At 56.0% G+C, this 21,179-nt stretch overlaps 3 protein-coding genes across 8 annotated transcripts; 2 read left to right on the forward strand and 1 right to left on the reverse strand.

Moving 5' to 3' along the window:
- Positions 1-373: 373 nt before the first annotated feature.
- PALB2 (partner and localizer of BRCA2) lies at positions 374-9,997 on the reverse strand. 6 transcript variants are annotated; one of them, XR_015277436.1, is made up of 14 exons: positions 9,833-9,997; positions 9,647-9,706; positions 9,495-9,552; positions 8,465-8,488; positions 6,525-8,357; positions 5,064-5,863; positions 4,749-4,832; positions 4,465-4,626; positions 3,993-4,078; positions 3,569-3,730; positions 3,308-3,424; positions 2,906-2,993; positions 1,703-1,911; positions 374-909 (listed from the first exon to the last, which is right to left on the reverse strand). XR_015277436.1 is itself a non-coding variant. In XM_086854830.1 (14 exons), the coding sequence occupies exons 1-14, from the start codon at positions 9,983-9,985 to the stop codon at positions 428-430; spliced, it is 4,008 nt and encodes a 1,335-aa protein (XP_086710956.1). In that variant the 5' UTR covers positions 9,986-9,997; the 3' UTR covers positions 374-427. The 6 variants fall into 6 exon arrangements, 5 of the variants coding, with proteins under 5 accessions (XP_086710956.1, XP_086710955.1, XP_086710953.1 ...); XM_086854830.1 differs by having other exon boundaries at positions 374-659; positions 1,763-1,911; XM_086854829.1 differs by lacking the exon at positions 8,465-8,488 and having other exon boundaries at positions 374-659; positions 1,763-1,911; positions 9,833-9,985.
- On the forward strand, positions 9,903-14,561 carry DCTN5 (dynactin subunit 5). Its single transcript, XM_086854833.1, has 7 exons — positions 9,903-10,031; positions 10,210-10,278; positions 10,647-10,765; positions 11,182-11,293; positions 11,925-12,027; positions 12,250-12,341; positions 14,214-14,561. The coding sequence occupies exons 1-7, from the start codon at positions 9,984-9,986 to the stop codon at positions 14,232-14,234; spliced, it is 564 nt and encodes a 187-aa protein (XP_086710959.1). The 5' UTR covers positions 9,903-9,983; the 3' UTR covers positions 14,235-14,561.
- A 1,373-nt stretch (positions 14,562-15,934) lies between these two features.
- PLK1 (polo like kinase 1) lies at positions 15,935-21,135 on the forward strand. The gene is made up of 10 exons (XM_023937040.2): positions 15,935-16,405; positions 16,512-16,680; positions 16,760-16,904; positions 17,269-17,362; positions 17,872-18,091; positions 18,598-18,756; positions 18,838-18,915; positions 19,380-19,534; positions 19,961-20,143; positions 20,428-21,135. Exons 1-10 carry the CDS (start codon positions 16,004-16,006, stop codon positions 20,632-20,634), a joined length of 1,812 nt encoding a protein of 603 aa, XP_023792808.2. The 5' UTR covers positions 15,935-16,003; the 3' UTR covers positions 20,635-21,135.
- Positions 21,136-21,179: the final 44 nt, after the last annotated feature.

The following is a 21,179-nucleotide window of genomic DNA, read 5'->3' on the forward strand; positions in this document are numbered from 1 at the left end:
GCCCGATCCATCTCCCTGGCACCCCCTTTAGATATTTATTCACTTCAAAGGCTCTCTCAGGGGTGTCTCCTCCTGAGGCTGAACACCCCCAGCTCCCTCAGCCTTTCCTCGCCAGGGAGATGCTCCAGTCCCTTCATCATTTTCACAGCCTCTGCTGAGCTCAGAGGAGCCCAGAGCTGGACACAGCACTCCAGATACGCCTCACAGGGCTGAGCAGAGGGGAAGGATCCCCTCCATCACCTGCTGGAAATGCTCCTGCTGGTGCACCCTGGACACCATGGTCCTCCTTGGCCCCCGGGACACAGCCAGGTGTCCATGAGAGCCCCCAGGTCCTGCCCCCAGGTCCCCCGTACAGCAGCCACAGGACACGGGCTCGTTCCAAAGGCAGCACGTTTAATGGCACCGCACACACCCACGCTCGGCTCCGTCAGGCGGCTCCGGGCTCGGGGGGCCGGTACCGGTACAGGTGCACGGTCCCGCTGCGGCTCCCGGCCAGCAGCCCGGTCCCACCGGCGGCCCAGCGAGCCAGTGCCCAGCGCCCCGCAGGGCCCGCGGGCAGCACGGCCGTGCAGCGGCCACGCAGCAGGTCCCACACGGCCACGGCACCCGACGTCAGCACGGCGGCTCCCGCGGTGTCCCACACGTCACCCTCCAGGTACCTGCGGGGACACGGGGGTCAGCAGGCGGCAGGGGATGTGCAAAAACAGCCTGGCAGCTCAATTAGCTCAGGGCTCAGTTAACGATTAATAGCGACTGCAGGCAGGCTACAGTCCAGACTCTTCCTCCAGTGCGACTGCGAAGGGAGCAGGCCAAGGAAATCCTCCTGGAGACTCAGAGCATACTTGAAAAAGGTGTACTCTTTAAAAAGTGGTACTCTTAAAAAAAACCCTGCAAGTGTTCAAGACCAGGCTGGACAGGACTTGGAACAACCTGGTCTAGTGGAAGGTGTCCCTGCCTGGGGCAGGGGGTGGGACTGGATGGTCTTTAAGGTCCCTTCCAACCCAAACCATGCTGTGATTCCATGACTGTTCAGTAACCAAGACCTTGGTCCACCTCTATTCCCACACATCCATCACATTTCCTGTCTAAGGACACTGCAAGGCTGACCCTGGAGATGCCCCAAAATGCAGGACACGGGAAGGAAAAGGCCGTGTGCCTGCAGCCAGCTGCCCCACACAAACCTGGCGGCGTGGAATGCTGCAGGCACAGCGGTTCAGCCCAGGAACCCAGGGACACAGCCCCGGCCCCTGGGGGACAAAGCCAGAGGCCCAAGCCCAGCCCCGTGTCCCCGCAGTGACGGTGACAGGGCGAGGGGTCAGCGCACAGCCTGCTGTGGGAAGAGGGCAGGAAGCAGCCCCCGGCCCCAGCCCGCGCACCGGACACACGGTGCAGCCCCTTATCACCGGGGAGATGGCGACTGGATCCCTGCCAGAGCCACCCCGCTGCTCAGGGCTCTCCCAGAGCCCCCACTGGATCCTGCCAGAGCCACCCCACTGCTCAGGGCTCTCCCAAATTCCCCACTGGATCCCTGCCAGAGCCACCCTGCTGCTCAGGGCTCTCCCAAATTCCCCACTGGATCCCTGCCAGAGCCACCCCACTGCTCAGGGCTCTCCCAGAGCCCACACTGGATCCCTGCCAGAGCCACCCTGCTGCTCAGGGCTCTCCCAGAGCCCCCACTGGATCCCTGCCAGAGCCACCCCACTGCTCAGGGCTCTCCCAAAGCCCCTGCAGGAGCCAGCCCAGCCCAACCCCAGGGACTCACCTGCCCGCACGGCCCGGGGGGAGGCACGAGAACATCAGCCCCGCGCTCCGGCCCGTGCGGGGGTTGAAGGCCACCAAACGGAACGCTGGGCTGCCACAGGACTCGCTCTCTTTGGCATGAGGGTGGCTTAAAACAACAAACAGAAGGCCCTGATACAGAAGGAAAATATATCACTAAAAACAACAGCAGGAGGAAAAAAAACAAAATAATTTTCCAAAAATTAACTGCTACACTCTCTTTAATCACAGCCCCATGAACAGTGATGCATTATTTTTACTGAAGAAAACAGAAATGGTTTACTTTCCTTATCAAATTAGATAAAAGCAAAAGCAGCTGCTGGCTGATAAGGGCTGATGCAACACAGCCGAGTGACAGCTCAGTGACCCGAGGGATTTATGAATTTCTCTTCCTGTTTCAAAAAGCTAAACCTGCCATAGGATGAGGTGACACTTCAAAACAAAAAAGAAGTAAAATTTCTGGGTCACATTTTAATCCCCACAAGCTAAAAATGTAACAAGAATTCCATGGAAAGCAGGAAAAGTGAAAGCAGTAGCTCCCAGAACAGCCACATACCAGTATGAAATATCCTGGGATGGATAATCTGAGGAAGACTCCAGAGAGTCTGACTCAAGGCACCATTATTGGACAAGACATTCTTGTCCCAAAAGGTTACATGCTCACTGAAAACAATCAAATCCTTGATAAACCACAAAAATCCACTGGGAATCACAGCACAGGTAGAAGCAAGTGGGGAAGGATGATTAGTGTGAATGTTGGTTTTACACAGCCCATTCCCTTGGGCACGTATGTCCAGAGGAACCATTCCCAGCAGGTTTCTAATGCTGGCAGCACCCACGTGTGACATGGAAGAGACTCACCAGGCACCAGGCCTGGGCCACAGCACTTCTGCTTCCCACACACAGCATGCTGCAGCTTTGGAATGCACCAGGATGCATTGCTCCTGCTTTATGAGCACTCTGCAGAAAGGCAGGAGTTGAAGCAACCAGCGTGGGTTATTTATTTCTCCTGGTAACCTGTTCACCCTTCAATTATCTGCAGTGTATTCTCCAGAAACTTCAATCCTTTATATCCCCATCCCAGTGAGTGCAGCCCAAGCAGGAACTGTGGATTTTGTGTACGTACAGAGTCAGAATACGCTCGATGGCAGATGGAAGCTGGGTAGGAATAACCAATGTGCATCTTCCTCAGGAGCTGACCTGTTTTCAGATTCCTGCAGTTGGTGAAAACACAAATTCTGACGCATTTCTAATCAGTTACACCCCTGTGCAGGACGGACATGGGTTTGGTTCCACATGGAGCAAACCGAGCCAACAGACAGGAAGGGTGTAGTGAGGATGATACAAAAGCAATGGAATTACAGCAGCACAGCCCATTCCCTGGCTGTGTGACTGTGGTGCCACACTGCAGGCCCTCTGACAATCACCATTTCACTGTGGGTCAGCAGCCAGCCAGCACCCCTGTACAACCCTGCAGCTGCTGAAACTGCCCCAATCCCTGAATTTGTGTGGCAGAGGAAACACTCACCAAACCACAACACTGTTCCCTGCAGTGGTGCCCACCAAGGCCTCTCTCATCCCTTCCACTTCAGCAAAGGCTGTAACAGTTTCATCAGGGGCCATCAGAGTCTGCCTCTCCTTGCTCCTAAAGGGAGACCAGCACATAGAAGAGCAGGTAAAACAAAAAGTTCTGCAAGAGGAAAATGACACTGCTCTACATCCAACGTGTTTCCTCACTTTTATCACACCCACCACATGGAGAGCTCCAAAGCAGCACCTCCAGACTCACCCCCCTGTCTCTGAGAGAAAAACCATCTCCAGCTGCTGCTCCTGCATGGTCCTGCTGCTGCTCACCAGCCTCTGGTCCTTCAGCCCAACAACTGCTTTTATGTTCCCAGTTTTCACTAGGGAGTGCTTGAATGAGTCAGTCTCAGAAGAATAAAGTAAGAGCCTAAATCAAGAGACAAGCACACCATGACAGGAGGAAGCCATGCAGTGGCATACACAGATCAGCCTGTGTTCAGTCTGCCACTCTCAGGTGAATAAACAGGCTTTTACAGTTGATTTTTTAGAAATCCCTTCCATATTTTCCAGCTGTTAAAACAACTGAGAAAGTGCCACATTAGTAAAAAGATAATTTCAAACACTTCTCATAAGGACTTGAGCTGCAACTACTCAGGGTGTAAAGCACTAGTAAGAAATAAATACAAAACCTTATTTCTCCAATCTCCAGCTCTCCCAGCGCTACACATACAAGGTTACAGGTGTCTGGCAGAGGAACAATCTGGATTACAGGAATCTGGGACAAGAAATCAAGAATTCAGTGTCACCCACAGTATCCCTTTGACTTTGCTCTCATTTTCTAGAATGTTTCAAGTAAAATGATGTGGAGCAGAATTGATTTTCAGACCCTTCTCAAGAAGCACACTTCAATGAACAGCTGAACTCTCTGCTGACTGGTTGCCTAATTAAACAATCCCTGTTGATTCAAGAGACAAAACGTGTTTCCAGGGACTGTAAGGGGAAAAAGCACAAGTGAAGTGCAGCTGCCATTCTGTGCATGGGGTATTAAATTCCAGTAGGTAACACATAAACATACAAGCTACAAGCTCCTCGTAACTTGGGAACTAACACGTGGGGCAAGGAAAGCGCCCGTAACTCTAGGAACAAGGAGTGTGCTCATACCTCTGTGAGGTGCCAGGTGTAGACCTTGCCCCAGCAGTCGGGTGCCAGGGGCTCCCAGAGGGCCACGGCGCTCTCGGAGGCAGTGACCACTCGCAGCTCCCTGCGGCCAGCTGCTGCCCACCACACCGTGCTCACATCCACGGCACACGAGCACGAGGAATCCTGCCCAACACAAACCACTGCTGCTTTTCCTCTGACAGACAACATTACCTGTTGCACTTTTGTTAAACTCGCTCTTGTGGAGCTGAGGCTGCCATGGTAACAATTCCCTGCTGTTCTCTCACCTTCAGCTCTGACACAAACTGCAAGCTCTCTTCTCTGGGGCCATCCAGCAGCACTGGAGTCAACTGCTCTGCTACATCTTTTTTCTGCATGAACAAAGGAAAGAATGAGGATAATTCAACTTTGAAATGATATTCAGAACTTGCAAGAATGAGGAAAATTGTTGCATATTCTCTGTCACTCATGCAGATACTGAATGCCACTGCTATGATCCATGCAAAGAGAACTCTTCCCTGAAGTCATACAGGACTCTGGAAAAAGGATTTGCCCACAAAACCACTGGCTTAGTACCCTTCACAAAGATCTCAGCTTGCTACCTGTTCAGGTGAAGCTCTGCAGGATTCCTGCTCTTTGTTCTCTGACTGCTGATGATTCTCCAAGGACACAGTCTCATCAGATTTATTCTCAGGACCTCTTTCAGCTGCTGAAGGAACTGTTGTACCTTGCTCCTCCTGGCTTCTGGCAGCCCCTGCAGCACAGCTGTCAGGGTGCAGTGGCACAGCAGGGTCTCTGTGTGCCACATCCCCCAGGACCAGGGCAGCTGCCCCTCTGGGGGAAGATGGGGTTGCTGGCAAGGCAGGTACAGATGTGTCAGGGAAGACCTCACTGTGCACTGAAGGTAAAACATCTGGGGTTGCACCCACAGCAGGAAAAACAGACGAGGAAATCTGAGACTCAGGGTGAGTGGGAGCCTCAGCTAAGACAGTCCCCATGGGAGTAAATAGCAATTCATGGGTGGAAAGCTCCTTCTTGGAAGTCAGGCTTTCCATGCAAGGGAGTTCAGGCAATCCAAGTTTAGAAGGCAAAATCAAATTACTCCTGAGACTTTTTTCTTTTGTCTTTGTTTGTGCATCTGGTGTGTCCTCTGGAGCCACACCATCCCCAGACACAAAATCCTCCAAGTCATTCACAGGGCAAGATTTCAATTTCTCTAGTTTCAGCACTCCAAATTCCTCATTTGGTAGGTGGAAGTCCCTGATGCCCAGCTTAGGGATCAGCCACTGGAGGCTGCGGAAGGAGAAGAGGGAGCCACGAGTGCTGGGGTCGAGAGCAGGGAGCCCGAGGGCAGCAGGGCCCTGGGAACCCACGGGACAGCTGCGTCCTCTGCTGCTGCCATCTAAACACAAGAATACAAGACAGAACATCCCATCATAAAACAACCAGCAACTTGCCTTTTCAGAATATCTCATGAACAGTGTCTTTTAAAAAAAATCAAAACACCATATTCATCTTAACACAGGGAAGTGGCACTTTTCTGGAAAGACACTACACTCTGCAGTTTCTCTGTATCTTTGGATCAAGCCTTCGGCTCAAAGACCACCACCAAAGCCTGACAGATATGCCTGAGTGCCCAGCCAATTTGGTTTATTGGTTTTCTCCCAACACTTTCTCTTTTCACAATATTCACAGACCCTCAGAAAGGAGAAAATAATCATTAGCATGCAGCCACAGCTGGAGGAAAAGATGAACATCCATTTGCTGGTAAACCAGCCCTAGTGCTCACAACCTTCACTCCAACAGCAAGGGCAGCTCAGTGAGCTCCCAGCCCTGCTCCTCCTCTGTTCATTACCTGCACAAGTTTCTGCAATTGTTCAAGGAACACGGGCAATGATCTATTTTAAAAAAATAAATCTAATTTTTAAAAGAATAATAGTTAACCCCTATTGTATTTTCTTGCATAAACACGGCAGGGTGTGGACAGCAGGGCCTGCACTCACAGGGATGTTCCCTGCCTTGGGGAACGGGGTATTTTGGGGAGTTCATATGTGAGGAAGTACCTGCTGAGCCTGTCTGGGCCCCGTGTCTCGCAGAGCAGCGCAGGGAGCGGCGCACAGGGACACTGACCCCGCTGTCACCGGCTCCTCGCTGCCTCGTCACACGCTGCCCTGGAGGTTTATCTCCCTGGCACACAGGAGCATTGGCTTCCACATCTCCCACAGGGCTGGTGAAAGTGTCACCCCCCGGGCTCAGGGAATCGCTGCTGTGGCGGGGATTTTGGACCTGCTCTAACAAAGCCTTGTGGCATCTGCCTGGCGCTGGGCTCCTGCCCGCAGGAGGATCAGGACCCGCTGGCCGTGTAGCTCCAGTCACTCCTGTCCCTGCAGCACCACACAACCTCCTCTCATCTGAGGATGACCTTTCAAGGTTAGCATCACAGTTTTCCTTTTCACTCTGGTTCTCATTTGAGAGCAGAGCACTGCTCTCGCTGGCCACTGTGGGATCCTGACTCTCTATAAGCTCTTGTGACACTGGATGCATGGGGGCTTTGCAGGCAGACTTTCTTCTTCCCTTCTGTTTCCTCTGGGGTTGTCTTTGCTCTTGCCTTGTGCTAGTGATGCTTTTCTGAGAAATGGATTCAAGAGAAGTGCTGCTGCTGCTGCTGGATGCAGGAAGAGATTTCTGAGAACTACTCGAGCTTGCTTGATTGTTTTCTGCCCCTAGAAAAGGGAAGGGCACAACCCCTGGCTCCAAATCATCCTCAGCTCTCTCCTGAGAGGGCTGATTGGGCTTTGCATCTTTCTGCTTGCATTTACTCCGCTGACCTTTCTTGCTCCTGCCCAGCTGGCTGAGGATTACAGCCTCCAGGTCCACCTTCCTCTGGCAATTCGACATGCGGCGCGTTGTCCGGACGTAGTACTCAACAGGGAAGAGCAGCCCTTCAACCACCGTGCAAGAGCTCAGCGTGCCCTCAGGAGCTGCTGCCTTGTCAGGAGGAAGCCCTGACTGAATTTCAAGCTGTTGATTCTCCAAGAATTCTTCAGCATTGTCCAGAGCATTAGCTGCAGGACAGGGATTTAAGGTATTAGTGTCACTTTGATGTCCTTCGTGGTTCTTGCTCTCCTCAGTTATGGTGTTATTTCTGCTGTCAGGCAATATTTCGTTTTCTGACATTAAATCCAGAAGCCCACGTAATTCTCCCTGATCTTCACACAAACTCTGAACCTCTGGCTGTTTTATTATACTGGGGGGTTCTTCTCTGCCATCACCTCTGGGGTCAGGTAAAACAGAGGCTCCGTGCTGTGAACGTGGCTCACATCTCTCAGGTGTGGCCACAGCCCTTGAGGACTCAGGCTGCCAGATGTCCCTGCTGTCCCTCATGTGGGGATGTGGGGCACGTGGGGATCCAGATGCTGCATCAGGACTGTTTCTTTCTCCCTGCACAAGCACCACCCCAGGTGCCCTTTGAGCAGGTTCCTCAGTGTGCAAGAGGCTGCTGCGCCTGAACACTGGTGACTGAAGCTCCTCTGCACTGGCAATTTGATTTTTCATCATTTCACCAGCACTGATTAGATGCACACCATGCACCGATTCCCTTTCCTTTGATTCCAGAGCCTTTGTCCGTCTCCGCAGCTTCATCATTCCTCGGGAGGTTTGGGGCTTTTTCTCCACAGGGACAGGCCTGGTGTTCCCACAGCACAGGTTTTCCTGGCTGGCCTGAAAGCCTTCTGCCCTGGAGCTGTCCTGTGGGCTAACCTCATCACTGGAGAATTCTGGAACATGCTTAACTGTGACAGATGTTGTCTCCTCCGTGTCAGCATCGGAGCAGGTTTTAGTCTCTACCTGAGAGGGCCCACCTCTGTCAGCACTAGGACATGTATTATCTCTAAAACCTGGGGGGAAAAATGTCACACGTGTAAAGTACTCCTAAAGTCCTGTCCAACAAAAACACCACATGGTAAAATTAGGCTTTGTTAGCAGGGAAAGATGGGGATCTTACAGTCAGGGTCGGAGTGCTGCAGACCTGGTGAGGAGGGAAGCAGAGCAGACGTTACTGCAGAGCACAGCTCAGCCCAGGGCGAGTGTGGGGTGTGGGGGCAGCACAGGTGGCCTCAGCGGCCGAGGGGACAGCGGGGCCCGGAGTGAGGGTCAGCAGGGCCAGGTGCATCCTCGGGAGATCCCTCCGTGGGGACACTCAGGGGCAACAGCGGCCACTGCGTCCCCAGTGCTCCCACTGCCCTGTCCTGGGGAGCTCCCTGCGGCTCCCACCCGGGATATCCCATTCCCCCATCTCCCACCCAGCACATCCCATTCCCTCATCTCCCACCCGGGACATCCCATTCCCTCATCTCCCACCCGGGATATCCTGTTCTCCTCATCTCCCACCCAGGACATCCCATTCCCCCATCTCCCACCCAGGACATCCTATTCCCTCATCTCCCACCCGGCACATCCCGTTCTCCCCATCTCCCACCCGGGATATCCCATTCCCCCATCTCCCACCCGGGACATCCCATTCCCCCATCTCCCACCCAGGACATCCCATTCCCTCATCTCCCACCCGGGATATCCCGTTCCCCCATCTCCCACCCGGGATATCCTGTTCTCCCCATCTCCCACCCGGGACATCCCATTCCCCCATCTCCCACCCAGGACATCCCATTCCCTCATCTCCCACCCGGGATATCCCGTTCCCCCATCTCCCACCCGGGATATCCTGTTCTCCCCATCTCCCACCCGGCACATCCCATTCCCCCATCTCCCACCCAGGACATCCCATTCCCCCATCTCCCACCCGGGACATCCCATTCCCTCATCTCCCACCCGGCACATCCCGTTCTCCCCATCTCCCACCCGGGATATCCCATTCCCTCATCTCCCACCCGGGATATCCCATTCCCCCATCTCCCACCCGGGATATCCTGTTCTTCCCATCTCCCACCCAGCACATCCCATTCCCCCATCTCCCACCCGGCACATCCCATTCCCCCATCTCCCACCCGGGACATCCCGTTCTCCCCATCTCCCACCTGTGGGGCTCCTCTCCCGCCGGCCGTGCTTCCTGGCTCGCTCGGCTCGCCGCGCCCTCTGCGGACACACAAGACCCCGGCGGGGCTGGGAGCGGCTCGCGGTGCCCCGGTGCCCCCGCCCGGCCCGGCCCGGCCCGGCCCGGCCCGCTCACCCGCAGCCGGATCACGGTCTCGCTGTACTCCCGCCTCAGCAGCGCCAGCTTCTCCCGCAGCTGCAAGAGACACCCGTGGGGCTGGCACCGGGACGGGACCGGCACCGGGACGGGACCGGCACCGGGACGGGACCGGCACCGGGACGGGACCGGCACCGGCCCCGGAGCCCCCGCCCGGCCCCGCACCTTCTCCTTGTCGGCGCCGCTGAGGGCCGCCGCTGCCGGCGGGGCCTCCATGGCAACCGGGGCCGGGCGGGCCGGGCGCGGCGGAGGTGACGCAGCGGAAGCGGGGCCGGGCCGAGCGGGGCCGGGCCGGGCGGGACCGGGCGGAGCGGCCATGGAGCTCGGCGAGATGCTCTACAACAAGTCCGAGTACATCGAGACGGTGCGGGGGCCGCGGGGAGCGGGGGGCTGCGGGGAGCGGGGATCGGGGATCGGGGGCCGCGGGGAGCGGGGATCGGGGAGCGGGGGCCGTGAGGAGCGGGGGCCGCGGGGCCGGGCCGGGCTCGCCGGGGCGCTGCGGGGCCCGGGACAGCCGCCGTGACCGCCCGTTCTCCCCGCAGGCCTCAGGCAACAAGGTGAGCCGGCAGTCCGTGCTGTGCGGCAGCCAGAACATCGTCCTCAACGGCAAGGTGAGCGCCGGGCCTTGGCTGCCGTGTCCCCGGGCGGTCCCCCGTGCCCTGCCCGCGGTACCCGGCGCTGCCATCCCGCAGCATCACTGACCTGCTGCGAGCAGCGCCCGCTGCTTTCATCCCCGCAGCAGCACCGCTCCGCTCCGTGCCTGAGCCTGGCTCTGTAATGCTCGCTGGCACCACCAGGAGCACAACTGCTGCTACCAACCTCCTGTACTTTTGCTTTGTTGTCACTTTTCTTTTGACTGAAAGAATCCTCCCTAAGTAAGATAATCTTGCGGAGGTGACCAGACCTCGGCATGAGTTTGTGTAAGAACTGCCAGTACAGGTAGCAAAGGGAGCGGGTTTACCTGTCTGTCCTTCTGCAGACAATAGTTATGAACGACTGCATCATCCGTGGTGACCTGGCGAACGTGCGGGTGGGACGGCACTGCGTGGTCAAGAGTCGCAGCGTCATCAGGCCCCCCTTCAAGAAGTTCAGTAAAGGGTAAGAGGCTCCTTCCTTTAGGGAGATGCCTAAAAAATCTGTCAGCTTGACGGAGTTTTGTGTTCCGAGAACTCTGTTCGTTTTGCAGCACTTAGCAGAAATGCATCTATCAAACCTACTTTTTCCTCAGATGCTGAGCTGTGCCTCGAGGGTTGGTGTTCCCATCAGAGTGTTGGATGGAAAGGGATAGATTAGAATAGCAAAGTGAAGAGCATGTTTCACTTTTGTGTGTTTATTCACAACATCTTCCTTCTCATTTGGGCCACCCTTTAGAGAGGAGAAATGCAGAATGTGTTCTGTCTCCCTTAGCAGCGGATCCACGTGTGTTAATCCATCTGGAGACAGGAGACTCTACAGGGTGATTTTGGGTCAAAGTGTCAGTTTGTTTGCTGGACACAAATACTCTCCTGTTGCAGGGTGGCTTTCTTCCCTCTGCACATTGGTGACCATGTCTTCATAGAAGAGGACTGCGTTGTCAACGCGGCCCAGATCGGCTCCTATGTGCACATAGGCAAGAACTGTGTCATTGTGAGTGCCATTTCTGTATTTTCTGTAAACTCCTGGCTGCTGCTGAGGCCTTGTGACAGCAGGTGAGCGGTGTCTGCACCAGCTGGCTGGAGCAGGATCACCTCTCTGCTCTTCCTTGCTGCTCCTCTTCCTTCTCTGCAGGAAGCTGAGCCTTCAGCTTTACTTTTCTGAGGACAGCTGCTGCTGGCTGGAAAATCCATCCCAACAGTGTTGTCCCTGTGGCTAATGGGATTACCTGGGGAAGGCAGCCTGGCCACAGAATACAAGTGGAATTGTGTTTCTGTGTAAATAAGACCAAACAGTCAAGGCTACTGTGTGCTGAGGTAGAGAAGGCCTTGCCTTGCTGGTACTGCTTGACTTGGGTTTTTGGTACCAATTTGAACATTGACATGTTAATGTGCAGTTGTACCTGTGCTAGTTGAAAGCAAGCAGACATTTTTCCTCAAAAAGAAAAGTTAATTCTGTTGGGAGGAGCATTCAATCAGGGTAAAGATTTATTTCTGTGATCTCTTATAAAGGATATGTTTTGAGCAGTTAATCTTCTTGAGGTTTAGGTAGCATATCAGTAATAGTAAGAAAATCTCATGTTTATAGTGTTGTAAATATAAACTTTTCCTGTTCTCTGTTTTAGGGACGTAGATGTGTTTTGAAAGACTGCTGCAAAATCTTAGACAACACAGTGCTTCCTCCTGAAACCGTAGTTCCACCTTTCACTGTCTTCTCGGGCTGCCCAGGTATGCTCCCTCTATCTTGCCTTGCACAAAAGTGCAGATAACATGGATATTCTTGTTTTAAATGGGATCTCTATAACAAAGGTGCCTGATAGCATTTAGTGCCCAAAAGTAAAGGCATCAGGCACTTGGTGCACTGAGAAGCAGCAGTTCTAACTTGTGGAACTCCCTGTTTTAGTGCATGGTACACGATGAGTGATGGCCATACTGTTGTTCTTCTTCCAGGACTCTTCTCCGGGGAGCTCCCGGAGTGCACCCAGGAACTCATGATTGACGTTACCAAGAGCTATTACCAGAAGTTCTTGCCACTCACTCAGGTCTAGTAGCCCATTTCCCACGTTTCAGGCACACAGGAGCATTCAGGGGTGGGGAGAGGGGTTTTGTCCAGTGAGGCCAGAGCTCTCCTGAGCACTCCCGTGCGTGTGCCTCAGCCTGGCTGGGCAGTCCCTTGTGAAAGCTGCTGTGTCCTGTTCAGCCTTTGTATGCTCATCCAGTGTTCTCCATTCCACGTTGTCTGAATTGTGCCACTGAATGTTCTGGAGCTGGGAAAGCTGAAACACTTGGGGCAGCAGCTGGGGAATGAGGCAGAGCTGACACATGCTCTGCAGCCTCAGCCTGTCTGCTCAGCTCTGTCCTAACCCAAAGCTAGGCTAAGGTTTGCTAGGAGCAGATTCCATCCCAGCAGGGCTGTTCTGTCTGTGCTGTGGGCACTTACCAGGGTTCATTAGACCCAGGCCTTCCCTTTGGCACAGTACTTGCTGCCCATGGGCCTGCAGGCTGAGCTGTGTGGCCTCTTCCTTTCCTCCCTGGGATTCTGTTCAGAGGTTCATCATCCTGCTGTTGGTTTTAGGGGTTTTAGCTGACACTGCCACCTTTCTGTGCTTGACAGGATGTTTCTTAGCTTTTAGCTCCTGAAGCACACTGACCTCAGTCCTGTGCTCTCACCCCTCAGGGCTGGTGTTCTTGGGGTCAGTGCCACTTCCTGAATATCACAGACCTTAAAGAGCTAAAGGCCTTTGAAAAGAGGATTGCCATGTCACTCACAGAATTCAGTGCAGCAGAAAGTGGGTAATTAAAAGTGAGAGAATGCTGCAACTGTGCCCATTTATTACCCAGAGTCTGTGTTTGCAGAAAGCTCTTTGGTGCTTTTCTGAATTATGAAACTTAAGAATGACAGTCAAACTTCTTAGAAAGAGTGAAGATTTCATTTTGGACACGTAGTAGAGCAGGAATAGTTCTTGCTGAGAGCAGCTCTGAAAGTTGGAGTCATCTGATGCTTGTGTACCTGAGTACAGACAACTGGCTGCCTGCTCTAGCTGTGCTCTGTTAAAGCTTAGCATAGTCCTGCTCTGTTTTAAACTGGGGCTCCTGCATGTTGTAGTGTAGCAGCTGGGGCCAGGACACCCCATATTAGGTGTGTGGTAGGTGTGTGGCTGTGGATGAGCAGCCCTGGAGCCTCAGCTGATCTGTGGAGCAAATGCTGATACACCTTAATAGCAAATAGTTGTATGAGTACTAACTGTGTAGTAGCTGCTGTACATCACATGTAAAACCACTGACTGGTTTGTATTTTTACTGTACATAAATTAAAGCCTCTTCAGTTGTTCAAGTGACTCGTGACTCTTCAAACCAAACTAGATTGAGGTTCCTGCTGTGCCTGGGCATGAACCACAGCTGTTCTACGAGTGCTGCAGGCTATTCTGGCTGTCCTGTGCATTAAAAAAGTGTAGTACAATGTGAAACAGCTGCTTCTTCCCTCTGAGGGGCCGGAGAGGCCTCCAGTCACAGACTTGACAGGTTTGGGGTTTCTTGTGAGATTTCCTGCAAGTCAGGAGTTCAGAGCACTGCTTTGCTCCAGGGTGTCTCTGGCAGTGTCTGGCAGGAGTGGGGTGTCTGTGCTGTGTTGCTGTGTTGTCTCCTCCAAGTTTTAACACCTTTAACACATTGTGCGTTTCACTGGGGTCGCTTGGTCAGCAGGGAGAGGAGTGGGAGGAGGGATATGAGCTTGGGAGTGGGATAGCAGCTGGAAAAGTCTGAGTGATGAATTTCCACAATCACCTGAGAGCAGAGCTGTAATGCATGAAGGGATATGTCACTGCAATTACATGTTTCTTGGCCTGCTCTTCCTTCTCGCTGTCTGAGCTGACTCTTCTGCCTTAATTAAAACCTCTTTTGTTGTCTCTGTTAAGGTGGCCTCTGCCAGGGCCTAAAACCAAGCCACCACTGAAGATCCCTAACACCCAGCATTGTTAACATTCCTTACACTGGCCACTTTCTCCTCCTGCCTCTGAAGCATCCCTCTGACCTGGGCTCGCCTCTCGGCCGCTGCCAGTTCTGGGAAGATGGAGTGTCAGTGGGCTGCAGCGTGGGGAGCCCCAGCTCTGCAGGCAGCCTGCCGTCCAGCGTGCTGCAGCAAAATGACACAGGAGGCTGTGCCTGTAGCCAGAGGAGCTGCAGGAGTGGGGAAGCATATCCTGCAGGGAGGGGAATGCCTTCTGTCAGGAATATTGTACAAACACTGAGCACTTCTACCCCAAGTTGCTGTGTTGCTTCATTGATCCCGTGCGTGCTTTGCTCCGTGTTGCTGACCAGGACGGGCAGGGTGTGCTGCTGGGTTTGAGGATGCTCAGGGTCCCTGGGAGCACATCCCTGCCTGCCTGTGCCGCTGGGCCGGGTGCTGATGGCTCGGTGTGAGGAGTGAGTGAGGGGCTGTGTGGGAAGGTCTCAGGGGGAGAGACCGTGTGGGACCGTGCCTGCTTTGTGGGGAGCAGAACCTCCGGAGATGATCCAACTCTAGGGCAGGAATGGCACCTGAAGGGTGGCTGTGGTGGCCTGCAGGGCTCCTGGCTCTGTCGGGGCGCTCTCCAGGACACCCTGGCACGGATGACATGTGCCTGTGGGTGAGGCTCAACCCACCGGGCAAAAGCACGGTGGATGCTGTCCACTAACATCTGCTTTGCTGGGGAAAGGAGGCCAAACGATGCTAATTCCCTCAGCCCAAGGGGCTGTGCATGCCGGGAAGCAGCGCAGGTGCCTGGGCTGAGGTGGTTTTTGGGTTGTTTTGCACTGGTGGTGGAGTTAAGGCATGGCACCATCCCACGGTCACTTCTCTTGGCAAGCGGGGTCAGGAGAGCCTGGGGCAGGGGGCAGCGTGTCCGTGGGGTGCGAGGGCAGAGGGGCACTGAGGTTAGGGACAGCCCCTCAGAACAGCCGCACTGTCACCCGAGGGGCAGCAGGGCTGCGACTGTGTACGCTGTAAAACCGGCCCGAGGCGCGGTTCTCGGGCACCCGCGGGAATCCCGCTGGGAACCGGCAGCGCGGGGAGCGGCCGGTGCGGCCGCAGTGCCGCTCCCGGGGAAATCCTCTGCGGGTGCGAATCCCAAGGGAATGTCCATGGCGGAGCGCGTCGTGCCCGCGCTCGGGCTCCCGCGGGAGCGCGCCCGGCGCGTGTCGGCCCGGCGGGAGCGCGCGCGGCCGCAGCCAACGGCCGCAGGCGCCGAGAGGCGCGCGCTGTGGGGGGCGTGTCCGAGCGCGCCTGGCCCCGCCCCCGCGGCGCGTGGCCCCCTCAGCTCCCATGGTGCCCCGCGCGCCGCGTGGATTTTAAATCGTGCGGCCAATGGGGAGCGGCCGCGCGCGGTAACGGCCCCGGCGCCGCCTTTGAATCGCGGCCGGAGCGAGCGACCGAGCCCGGCCCAGCCCTGCACGGCACCGCCCGGCACGGCACCGCACCGCTGCTGCTGCTGCTGCTGCTGCTTCGGCACAGGGACCGGCACCCGCCGCTGCTTCGGCACAGGGACCGGCACCGCCGCTGCTGCGGTACAGGGACCGGGCACCCTTCGCTGTCCCGGCACCGGGACCCGCTGCTGCTTCGGTACAGGGACCGGGCACCCTTCGCTGTCCCGGCACCGGGACCCGCCGCTGCTTCGGTGCAGGGAGCGGCCGGCGGCGCTTCCCCGGCGCAGCCCCGCGCGGGCACAGCATGAGCGCAGCGGCCGGGAAGGCGGCGCGGCCGGCGGCGGCTCCGGCCCGGGCGGAGCCGGCCCGAGCGGAGCCGGCCCGGGCGGCGGCGGCGGCGGCGGCGGGGAAGGAGGTGCCCAAGGTGCTCGTGGACCCGCGCACCCGGCGCAGCTTCGTGCGCGGGCGGTTCCTGGGCAAGGGCGGCTTCGCGCGGTGCTACGAGCTGGCCGAGGCCGAGAGCCGGGACGTGTTCGCGGGGAAGGTGGTGCCCAAGTCGCTGCTGGTGAAGCCGCACCAGAAGGAGAAGATGTCCATGGAGATCGCCATCCACCGCAGCCTCTCCCACCGCCACGTCGTCGGCTTCCAGGGCTTCTTCGAGGACGATGACTTTGTCTACGTCGTGCTGGAGCTGTGCCGCCGCAGGGTGAGGGGCCGGGGGCGGGTGGCCGTGTCCCCCGGGTGCTGCCCGTCCCCGTCCCCGCGTCCTGCCGCACAACCCCCGCCCCGTACTGACCGATCGCCCCCCACAGTCGCTGCTGGAGCTGCACAAGCGGCGGAAGGCGCTGAGCGAGCCCGAAGTGCGGTATTACCTCCGCCAGACCATTCTGGGCTGCCAGTACCTGCACAGCCACCGCGTCATCCACCGCGACCTCAAGCTGGGCAACCTCTTCCTCAGCGACGACATGGAGGTGAAGATCGGTAAGTGGCAGAGGGACCCCAGCCCGGGGACCTGCCAGCCGGGGTATCTTGGTTATATCCCGTGTCCCTGTCCCTCCAGGTGACTTTGGGCTGGCCACCAAGGTGGAGTACGATGGGGAGCGCAAGAAGACCCTGTGTGGGACGCCCAACTACATCGCCCCAGAAGTGCTGGGCAAGAAGGGGCACAGCTTTGAGGTGGACGTCTGGTCCATTGGCTGCATCATGTGAGTCGAATTGTCTTTCAGAGGCCAAGGGGAGAGGCAGTCCCTGTGGTTCTGGTCTCTTTGATTCCTTTGAGCTTCCATGTGACCCAAAGCTCCAGGTCACTGTCCCCACAGTGCTGAGTATTGCTGCCAGGCAGTTCCTGACCTTCCCTAGCTGCAACTTTTCTCTACAGGCTGCTAAACCCCGGCTTCCCTTTCCAGGGGACAGGATCCAGGCACAGTACACGTAGCTGTCAGTGTGTCTAACGCTAAGTGTGTTCCCTCTGCCAGGAAAGCCCCTGGGTGTGCTCAGGACATGGTCACTTCTATGCATAATCCGAGTCTCTTTTGCAAAACTGACACCCTTTTGTCTGGGAATGTCCAGGTACACCCTGCTGGTGGGGAAACCACCTTTTGAGACTTCTTGTCTAAAGGATACATACATCCGGATCAAGAAGAATGAGTACACCATTCCCAAGGTATGCTGCTTCCTGTGGAGGATCTGCTTGGCTCACAGTGGTGCTTGTTCAGCCTCCTGCTGCAGCTGCTGTGTCTGGCACTCTGTGGGCTCTCACGTAGCAGAGCAGGGGCTGTCGGTGCTGGGAGGGACTGGTGCAGGCTGGGGTGGCATGAACCTCATGGAGAGCCAGCGGCTCCCTGCCCTCCAATCCTGCAAAAACCTGAGCTGGGCTGTTGGTGTGCAGGGGTGAACGGACATGGACAAGTCCATGAGGTCTGGGCCAGGTCCCCAGCTCATCCCACTGCTGATGAGTTGGTGTCACTCAAGTCATTTGACATCAGGCTGTGGGTGCTGTTAGGAGCCAGTTCTCTGTGCTACCAGTTCTGCTTCCCCAGGCTTGTGTCCCGCTTGCCTGATGCAGCACTGGAGCTCTGCTCCAAGGGAGCTTCCCTGGGTTGTAAACCCTGTTTGTTTGTCATTAGTGCACGCTGTCCCCTGTCCCGTCTCTAAACTCCACCTGTCCCTCAGCACATCAACCCTGTGGCCGCAAACCTCATCCAGAAGATGCTGAGGTCCGACCCTGCCACGCGCCCGACCATCGATGAGCTGCTGAACGACGAGTTCTTCACCTCGGGGTACCTCCCCAGCCGCCTGCCCACCAGCTGCCTCACCATCGCGCCCCGCTTCTCCCTGGCTCCCAGCGCCATGGAGCTCGGCGGGCGGAAGCCGCTGACGGCGCTCAATAAAGGTGGGTGTGAGTGCCCGGTGAGGCTGGGCTGCAGGGCTGGACAGAGCCTGCCTGGCCTCCAGCAGCATCCACAGCCTTCAGTGTGCCTCCCTCACATCGTGTCCTGGAAACTCAGAGCGTTTTGTGGGTGAGGTGGCTCCCCTTGCTCTGCCCAGGACAAAGCCCTGCATTCAGCTCTGTAATGGGCTCAAACTGGTGCCTGGGAGCTTCCACCAGAATGTGAGGAAGGTCTTTACTGTGCAGTGCCCGAGCACTGAACAGATTGCCTAGAGAGGCTATGTGGAGGCTCCCTCACTGGAGATATTCCAGAATCCTCTGGACACATCCTGTGCCCTGTTCTCTGGAATTACCCTGCTGGAGCAGGGAAGTGGGACCACATGTCCCACCACGGTCCCTTCCAGCCTGATCCATTCTCTGTCAGGTGTTTTCTGTACCTGGGGTAGGGTGTAAGTGGTGCCTTTGGAAGCCTTCCCTGGTCACAGCTCACACTTCTCTCTGTGGCCCAGGACTGGACAGCCCTGCCCAGGAGCCCTTGCCAGACAAGGAGGAAGCGGCGGGGCTGCGGGAGATGGGAGATGCTGTCACTTGCCACTTGGCTGACATGTTGCAGCAGCTGACTGCAGTCAACACAGCCAAGCCCTCCGAGAGAGTAGCAGTGAGGCAAGGTGAGCCTGGGGCAGCCCGTGGGCCTCATGGGGGGCACAGGCTGTGGGAAATGTCTCTAACAAGCTGCTTTCTTCCTGCAGAGGAAGCTGAGGACCCAGCTTGCATTCCCATCTTCTGGGTTAGCAAATGGGTGGACTACTCGGATAAATATGGACTCGGTAAATACTACAGGTGGCAGTGCTTCAGGCTTTGCTGGTGTCTGGGGGGGCTGGGAGAAGCCTGGATTTGGGGCATTTCCTAGGACTGGGTTTTTAATCACCATATTCCAGTGTGTGTGTCCAAGACCACTGCAGGGAATCTAGAGCAGTGGTCACTGACCATCAGGCCTGGCTACTTTAAGGTGGACAGTGGTACCTGTGCATGAGGTGGCCAAGCTCTCCCCAGCCTGCACAGGGACCCACAGTGGCAGCAGAGGCTGTTTCTGCAGCAGCTGATGCAATAAGGGAGATGACAAATGCAGAGGTAGAAAAGTGCCATTCAGACCTCGCCAAAGAGGAGACCTGGCAGAGACTTGGTGGGGAGGCTGTTAGGGAGTCCCTGGGTGATAAACCATCTACCTTGGTACTTCCCACTGCTGATGGTCCCCTGAGATTGGAGGCCTCATGGGGTCCCTTCTGGGCAGGTTACCAGCTCTGTGACAACAGCGTTGGGGTCCTCTTCAATGACTCCACTCGTCTCATCATGTACAACGACGGGGACAACCTGCAGTACATCGAGCAGAACAACACTGAGTCCTACTTCACTGTGAGGTCCTACCCCTCTGCCCTCAATAAGAAGGTCAGTCCTGGGGACAGGAGCCCTGGCTGGGGGGTGGTGACACTGCTGCTAGCCTTAGGCTTTGGTGGCAGGGTTGGTTCCAGAGAGAAACATTTATAATTGGAGGTCACTGGCACTTTGCAGGCTTCCTCTAGCTGGTGACACGTGGTCCCAAGGACAGACACTAGCGGCTCTAGCTGCTATCTGAGAGGCTCATTTATGAGCAGTTTCACAGAAATGCAAGTGCTCACATGACTTGCACGTACCAAAGTGTTCTGCACAGTGAGTCTGATGTGTCAGTTAACTTTGAGGACTTCCACAAGTTTTTGCAGTGACACCTCAAGCTCTGAAAGACACAAGGAGGGTCTGGGACTGTGGTGGCAGTCCCTATGCTCCCCTCCATGCCTGGGGTCACCCTCAGCCCCTCACAGCCCATCCCTTTTGCAGATAACACTACTGAAGTACTTCCGCAATTACATGAGTGAGCACTTGCTGAAGGCAGGGGCGAACATCACACCAAGGGAAGGGGATGAGCTGGCCCGATTGCCCTACCTGTGCACCTGGTTCCGGACCCGCAGCGCCATCATCCTGCACCTCAGCAACGGCACTGTGCAGATCAACTTCTTCCAGGTGAGGCTGTTTGCAGGGCAGAGCCTCTGTGTGGATGGTGGCAGGAGGGGATGACCTGAGCCAAGGCTTTGCCCAGCACTGGGAGCTGTCTGTGCCGGTGGCCCCCAGACTCCCCTCACAGTGAGGGGCTGTGCTCTGGAGCAGCAGGTGAGCTGCTGCAGCCCTTTGATGAAGGAATTCTACGCAGGGACCTCATCACACGCTCTGGGTGCTGCCCAGATTGGCACATCCAGAGGAAATGCTGCCCCAAGGAGCTCAGTGACCGTGTGTTCTCTCCCCCCCAGGACCACACCAAGGTCATCCTGTGCCCTCTTATGGCTGCTGTCACATACATAGATGAGAAACGGGACTTCCGCACGTACAAGCTGAGCCTGATCGAGGAGCACGGCTGCTGCCGGGAGCTGGCCAGCCGCCTGCGCTACGCGCGCACCATGGTGGAGAAGCTCCTCAGCTCCAAGTCTGGCTCAGGCCGGATGAAATCTTCCACTTAGAGCTTGTTCTTGCTGGACTCAACATCCGTGCCAAACTGCCCAGCTATGGAGGGAGAGGTCTGGGAGCTTCCCTCCCAGGGCCCAGCTGGGTTCCCACTCGTGGGTGTGGGCTCATTGCCACAAGGAAGCCCCTGCTGCTGAATGGTGGTGTTCACTCTGACTGGTGCCCAAAGGTTTCTTGCTTCCCGCTCCTAACAAAGTCTATTTTTTAATTCCCTACCTAGTCTGTTTTTCTAATTTCCCAAAGCCAAAAGCCCAGCTCCAACCCAGCGCTCTCATTTGAGGTGCCTGGGCTGCTCCTGAGAGAGCAGAACTGTCACGAGAGGTGTCTGTTCACGGCTGTGCCCGTGCTCTGGGCTTCGTTTCCTCTGGTGGGAGCTCAGGTAAGGTATTGAACAAACCCAGGGGGGGATTGAGCAGTCAGCCTTTTAATACTGAAACTCCATGAAACCTCAACTTTTGTATATTGCATAACTTGAATAAAGATTGTTTGACACAGCATACACGCTGTTTCCTTTGCCTTGCTTGAGAGAGCAGGCACCACT

Source organism: Cyanistes caeruleus, chromosome 17 (assembly GCF_971803275.1).
Source record: "Cyanistes caeruleus chromosome 17, bCyaCae1.hap1.1, whole genome shotgun sequence".
Lineage (NCBI taxonomy): Eukaryota > Metazoa > Chordata > Aves > Passeriformes > Paridae > Cyanistes > Cyanistes caeruleus.

Excerpts from the sequence above, each read along its gene's own strand:
- DCTN5 (XM_086854833.1), top strand. The coding sequence starts at position 9,984 with ATGGAGCTCGGCGAGATGCTCTACAACAAGTCCGAGTACATCGAGACG. Across the intron at positions 11,294-11,924 it reads TAGGCAAGAACTGTGTCATT|GGACGTAGATGTGTTTTGAA; the intron begins GTGAGTGCCATT and ends TCTCTGTTTTAG. Across the intron at positions 12,028-12,249 it reads TGTCTTCTCGGGCTGCCCAG|GACTCTTCTCCGGGGAGCTC; the intron begins GTATGCTCCCTC and ends TTCTTCTTCCAG.
- PALB2 (XM_086854827.1), bottom strand. The coding sequence starts at position 9,985 with ATGGCCGCTCCGCCCGGTCCCGCCCGGCCCGGCCCCGCTCGGCCCGGC. Across the intron at positions 8,489-9,494 it reads GCGGGAGAGGAGCCCCACAG|GTCTGCAGCACTCCGACCCT; the intron begins GTGGGAGATGGG and ends CCTCCTCACCAG. Across the intron at positions 4,079-4,464 it reads ACACCTGGCACCTCACAGAG|ATTCCTGTAATCCAGATTGT; the intron begins GTATGAGCACAC and ends TTCTTGTCCCAG.
- PLK1 (XM_023937040.2), top strand. The coding sequence starts at position 16,004 with ATGAGCGCAGCGGCCGGGAAGGCGGCGCGGCCGGCGGCGGCTCCGGCC. Across the intron at positions 16,905-17,268 it reads TGGTCCATTGGCTGCATCAT|GTACACCCTGCTGGTGGGGA; the intron begins GTGAGTCGAATT and ends GGGAATGTCCAG. Across the intron at positions 20,144-20,427 it reads TGCAGATCAACTTCTTCCAG|GACCACACCAAGGTCATCCT; the intron begins GTGAGGCTGTTT and ends TCTCCCCCCCAG.